Here is a 6,000-nt window from a genome sequence, read left to right as displayed (position 1 = left end):
ATGAATGGATTTGTTAAATTCATAACTTCGATTTGAATCGATATTTATTACATATCTATGCATCATAGTGACATAATATATTATTAAAAGCAAACTATACTCATATATCCATGTGTGTTTATTTAATGGGATGATTTGTTAGTTATATACGTCGAATAAATTTATTACCCCAACTTGTCAAAAAATAAACATTACTATCTCATTATAAAATAATAGAGAGGATCTAAACTTGTTTACAGAACACACGTCAAGTGATTGAATCATGATAAATTAGATTTACACTAATAAATCGTGGATTTAATTTTTTATTAATAAAATTTTTACTTATAATTTATTTTCTCTCTCAAAATTAATAACACAAACGACGAGACCAATCATCCCCCCCCCCAAAAAAAAAAAAGTTCAAAATTTTGGAAAAGAGTAATAAAAATTGAAGTAGACTTGTCTGGGTCGGGCTACGCCGAATACAAAAGCCCAATTAGTGGTCGGGCTGAACCGTCGGCGGACGGTTCATTCATCAAAACCCTAGTTTTGTTGATATATAATATAGGAAGGACTGCATCTTCTTCATTTGCTTCAGGGTTTTGCTTCTCCGCCGTCGAGATCTCAGGTTCTGCAGTGCTCTCCATCAGCAACAAAAAATGGTCGCCTCCAAGAAAACTGTAATATTTCCCTTTCCGAGCGTTCTCACTGGTTCTGTTTGGTTACCGAGAAAATGTGTTCGAAATCAAGGATCCTGGGTTTTCAATTACCGACACTTTTATTTTTAGATCTTGGCGATCAGTTAGACAAGTTGCGAACAACTAACAGTATTTTTGCTTAGCGAATTCGCGGCGTTATGTTACTGAGAATCAATGTTTTGTTGACAGCTAAACAAGCAGCTTAGTTTTGAGCTTTACTTCGGATTTTTAGTTTTTCCTTTTCTTTTCTGTTCTTTTTAATTCCAGAAGAAGACTCACGAGAGCATCAACAGTCGGCTTGCTCTTGTGATGAAGAGCGGAAAGTATACGCTAGGCTACAAGACCGTTCTTGAGTCTCTCAGGAGCTCCAAAGGTAATGTTTTGTTGGCTTTATTTGTTTATTTGTATTCTAGATCTAGTTCATTTCTGCTGCAGAAGATGGATGAATCACCCCTTACATCACATCCTGTTTGGCTTACTTGCAAGATGGGGGTTCAGAGAAGCACAAATCGGATTCAAATATCCTTCTAAGACGGAGTGTTGTAAAACAGAGTGGCTTTACTTGTCTTCTTTGAGCAATGCTCTCGCAGTTAGCTGAATTTTGTGTTTACTGTAAATAACGGTTTGGTTGTTTAGGTTCAGAGAAAATAAGTCATTGTACTTGTTTCATTGCATTGACCGATAAGAAGTTGTGGTTCCTGCTTCAGAGTCGCATGTTTTTTAGGTTACTATTGTTAATCCAGGCACTTAGTTCGCTGGATCAGAAAAATGCTAATTTCCTTTGTAACAAGCCAGTGTTGTACAATTTGATCACAAGCTTTAATCCCCCCTCCCCCCAAGCGCGTCAATTGTCTTAACTAGAATATAAAAGGAAAAAAATGAATCTTTTACCCATTTCTGTTTTTTAGTTTCTTTCACAGCAAAACTGGTTATCATCTCCAACAACTGCCCCCCTCTTAGGAAGTCTGAGATTGAGTACTATGCAATGTTGGCCAAGGTTGGAGTTCACCACTACAACGGGAGTGAGTTTCTTACCTCTATTACTTGGCTAGCTGTTTTGCCCATTGATGATTCCTTTTCTGTTTCCCTTTTAGTGTCTTACATATAAATATATATATTTGCTGCAAATAAATTGGTATCTTAACAAGTAAGAGCTGTGCTTGTTATACCACCGTGTTTTATCTTTTCTTTATGTTTGAAAATTTCTATTGTGGCATCTAAGAGGTCGTTTTAGCTTTTGAGAATGTTCTAACTTCTTGTTGACACATTAGTGCTTTTCAATATTTTATATTTTGAGTGCATGCATGTTTGTTTTACAGCTGCTTGCACCATTCTCCAACATGGGTGCATGCAATTCTGTAACGGTTAAACTGAACATAAGGTCTTTGCTTGTGGAAATGTATAAGATCATATAGCTCTGATGAAATGCTCCTAAACTTTCCATTTTAAACTGAATTATCTGTACGGGGTATTTATCTAGATTAATCATGCAGCATCATCCTTGTCAAGTGTTAATAACTACTGCTGCATGTGTCGTCCTACAAATTAAAGCTTGTGAGTTAATTAAAAAGTAAGACTTGAATTGTGAATATGGTCGATAAACATGTTCTTCAAACTGTTTATGCTGTTTTCCTTTGTTGCCAAGGGAGACCAGGTTCTGCTCTGCCCCATCACCCAGAGATAAAGTCTGATCCCTTAGGTAGAAAGGAAATAGAGAAACTAGAAAAGGTTTTTGATACAATTAAAAGGAACACTCTCAAATGTACCTTGATCAATTTTTAACGATTTGGTTGAAAGTTTTCCAGAAACCGTTTCTTGCGATATTTTTCCTGAGCTGTAATTACATTTGATTTAAAAATTGAACTTATTCATAGATGTGAGATATGTTTGAAGTAGCCCGATTTTGCTCTGTATGTCTTCCTGACTGAAAGCCTAATATTGTTCATTCAGTTATCTTCAAAGTTCAAATATTTTAGATAGTTTCAGAATAAATGTAGTTTCTTAAAGGCTCTTGTTTACCCTCAAATAAAACTAGTATACCTCCAGGTTGCAATTTTGAGCAATTCATTACTTAATAATTCAGTATCCTCTATGTTTAGTTCCATTTACAAGTTCGAAGCTGCTTGCTTTGGAGACAAACTTCTGATGTGTCCTTTTATGGTCAGTTCCCTAAAAAAAATAGTATTGTGTCTTTTTGAAGTTTTCTTCTTCTTTTCTCTTTTTCCGTCGGCTAAATTTATAGGTAGTTCTTGAAATTATAACGCCAGTCTAATAGAACAAGGAATTGATCTGAAAGAGGGTTGGTTTTTACTCCTATTTGAACTTATTTCTCTTCTCTGGATAATTGCTAAAACTGCAATCTATAGTGCAACTTTTTGGCATGTGGTCTCTGTGGCTTTGTGAATAAGGATGAGAAATACAGATGCCTTGTGTGTAAAAGGTCATACTGATTCAATTGCATATTTTCCATATTTCTGGCATCGATAATATATTTGGCCCAAATTCTACAATTACTTGGTGAATTCTGATTTGTGTTTAGCCCAGTTCTGTTTCCTAGCAAGGGCGAATCTTGGTTGCAACAAGGTTACCCTATTGTGACTAGAAGGTCACAAGTTGGAGTTACGGAAACAGTTTCTTTGAAAAGTAAAGGGTGAAGCTGTGGATGAAAATAATTCTCTCCTGACTCTTGTAAAGCCGGGAACTTTGTGCATTAGGGATGCATGAGCATTGTTGCCTCTACTTCTTGCAAATTTATTCAATTTTTGAGTTAAGTGACGCAATATAAAAAGCTCAAACAACAAAAATGTGGCTAGTCTGTCTATAAAAATTTGGCTTATTGGGATGTTATTGTTTCCAAACAAGTACCATAACTGGCCTTTAAAATCCGGAATGCTGGGGCCATCATTTATGGATGGGCTTTTATAATCTTTAAGGGGTTACCTTTCCTAAACTACATTTGGAATTTTGTTATGTCAGACAATGTGGACCTGGGGACTGCCTGTGGGAAATACTTCAGAGTTTGCTGCCTCAGCGTAATTGACCCAGGTAAGAATTATTTTTTTATTTGAGCCTTACAGAAGATTCGTCAATGGATAGAAATGAATGGAAATCTAGAAGTCATGTAACCAACCCAACTTAGTGGGATAAAAGCTTGGAATGTTGTTGTTTATACAATATGATTTGAGTTGATAATGTAATATTCTGCCTTTCAGGTGATTCTGATATTATAAAGAGCATGCCCGCTGATCATTGAGGACAAACTTGGTGGTGAAGGCTCTAGAGTAATTTTGATCCAAGTGATGAAAATTGTTGGTTGTTTCTCTATAAGAAGTGTGGTTAATGTAGATGATACCTGTTCTCTGTTTCTGTTAAGATTATTTTACCGAAATTCTTAATGATTTTAAGTCGACACTTCATCTGAGATCTCCTAAATAGCTATTAAAATATCATATTTTCGGGTTGCTTCTTGTGGGAAAAGATGGCGTGATATTGATAGCCAGATCTTGCAATTTGGAAGCAAGTGGCAACCTCTTCTCTCTGATGAGAAGGTGCTTACTGGCTTCTTTTTACAATTTTTTGCCTAGTATATTGGTTCCTTTTTCAGAAGCTTGTTTGTGTTCTCATTTTAATCAAATGGTACCTTTGAAAATGAAAGGTGTCTTTAGATCCATTGTCACGCTCTAGGTTGCAAGGAAATGGAAATGTGGAAACGAATTTCTTCTAGAAATGTGGTAAATGAAAACGTAGGGTAAATTATATATGGCTTTTTTTTAAATATAATTTTATATATAAAAATTATATAAAATAGTTCAAACATAATACAAATCAAAATTAAATCAATTATAGAGTTCATAAGATCAAATTTTACCAAATCAAATCAATTAAAAGTAATGTTGGAATTCAATTAAAAGTAATGCTGGAAACTTTCCCTATGTTTAACTCATGGGTCATGTCACTTTTCTATCCCCCAAATCAAACTCCAGTGGAGCGTTCCGTTTTCACTTCAAAAACTGATTGTTCATCTCACCTTGCAGAAATAAATAAAATGATTGGTTAATTTTGATTCCTATGCCATTCTTCAATCATTTACCTTACAAGGTTAATCAATACTAAACTACCTTTCTCATTTCATGTCAAAGGAATCTGGAGCAAACAATAATTGTTAATAGACAACAACAACAATTACATGGGAAAATATCATGAAAATGAAAGTGCATAGTACAAATTTTGGAGTACACTGCATTATTTGGGGAGGGGGTGTTTACTTAGAGCGACGGGTGAAGAGGAGGGGAACGAAACAAAAGCGAGAAGGAAAATGAATCAAACCTCGAAGTGGGAGGGGCGAGAGGGAACGACCACGACTAATAGTGAGGGAACTAGAAATTGAAGCGATGGGCTTGATCTTCGGTGAATTGTGGTGAGTGAGCATCGGAGCAACAAGAAATGATGTGGGATTCGAAAAGTAATCGCTAGAAGAAGAAGAATAATATTGAAAAGAAAATAGGAAAAAGATAAAAAAGAGACTGAATAAGAATAAGGAAAAGAAAATAGGGAAAGTAATTGCTGGGATTCTTGCCTGATCTATATGGCACTAATTGGAAACGCGTTTCCAACAAATTTATATAAATTCTGAAATAACCTAATTTTTTTCATAAATTACAGAAACGACCCGAAAAACTTTTTGAATTATTTTTCTCATTTTTGAAAATCAAAACGACTTAGAAATGTCGAGATAGCTAATATGGGCCGTTTCGGTGCTTCATAGGTCACATTGGCATCATGTAAATGGCCATACCTATTATGAGAGACCTTGAGGTGTTTTTTGTTAATATAAGAACTTGTTTTATATAATTTTTGATTTAAATTTTTTATATTTATGTTAAAAAGTAAAAATCAAAATTATTTTTATTATTTTTTGTATTTTTTTCACTTTTTCTCGTATCCTTTGTCTTTGGCAAATTTTTTTGATTTTGTTTACGAAGTTTTAAAAATGAAAACAAATAATTAAAAATGAAAAGTGTAATCAAACGAGTAATAAAAGATGTGTCAAATATAATACAATTGTTATTGTCCCTTCTAATTTTACATAGAAAAAGGTTATCATAAGATTTTTTAATTTTTTTTTATCTAAATTTGATGTTTAATCTGAAATATATTTAACAATTAAATTTATCTTATGTTTAGAATGAATAATATAATGAACAGAACGGTTGTGATACGTAATTGAGAGGGTGAGCCTTATTATAGATGTAAAGGGAAATAATATAGTTACGAGTAGAACTTATTAAAAATTTGAAATTTATGTAACTAATCAAAATAA

The 6,000-nt window shown here is 34.0% G+C and overlaps 1 protein-coding gene across 2 annotated transcripts; it reads left to right on the top strand.

The window, feature by feature from the left end:
- Positions 1–497: 497 nt before the first annotated feature.
- Positions 498–4,157, top strand: LOC127798121 (60S ribosomal protein L30). Of its 2 annotated transcripts, none has more exons than XM_052331452.1 (5): positions 498–662; positions 948–1,053; positions 1,601–1,702; positions 3,657–3,725; positions 3,893–4,157. In XM_052331452.1, exons 1-5 carry the CDS (start codon positions 642–644, stop codon positions 3,931–3,933), a joined length of 339 nt encoding a protein of 112 aa, XP_052187412.1. In that variant the 5' UTR covers positions 498–641; the 3' UTR covers positions 3,934–4,157. The 2 variants fall into 2 exon arrangements, with proteins under 2 accessions (XP_052187412.1, XP_052187411.1); XM_052331451.1 differs by having other exon boundaries at positions 1,589–1,702.
- Positions 4,158–6,000: the final 1,843 nt, after the last annotated feature.

Source organism: Diospyros lotus, chromosome 3, assembly GCF_014633365.1.
Source record: "Diospyros lotus cultivar Yz01 chromosome 3, ASM1463336v1, whole genome shotgun sequence".
NCBI lineage: Eukaryota > Viridiplantae > Streptophyta > Magnoliopsida > Ericales > Ebenaceae > Diospyros > Diospyros lotus.
Note: the sequence above shows the minus strand (reverse complement) of the source record. Positions and strands in the feature narration are given on the sequence as shown.

Coding starts and splice junctions, on each gene's coding strand:
- LOC127798121 (XM_052331451.1), top strand. CDS start 642: ATGGTCGCCTCCAAGAAAACT. Junction 663..947: donor TGGTCGCCTCCAAGAAAACT/GTAATATTTCCC, acceptor TTTTAATTCCAG/AAGAAGACTCACGAGAGCAT. Junction 3,726..3,892: donor CCTCAGCGTAATTGACCCAG/GTAAGAATTATT, acceptor TCTGCCTTTCAG/GTGATTCTGATATTATAAAG.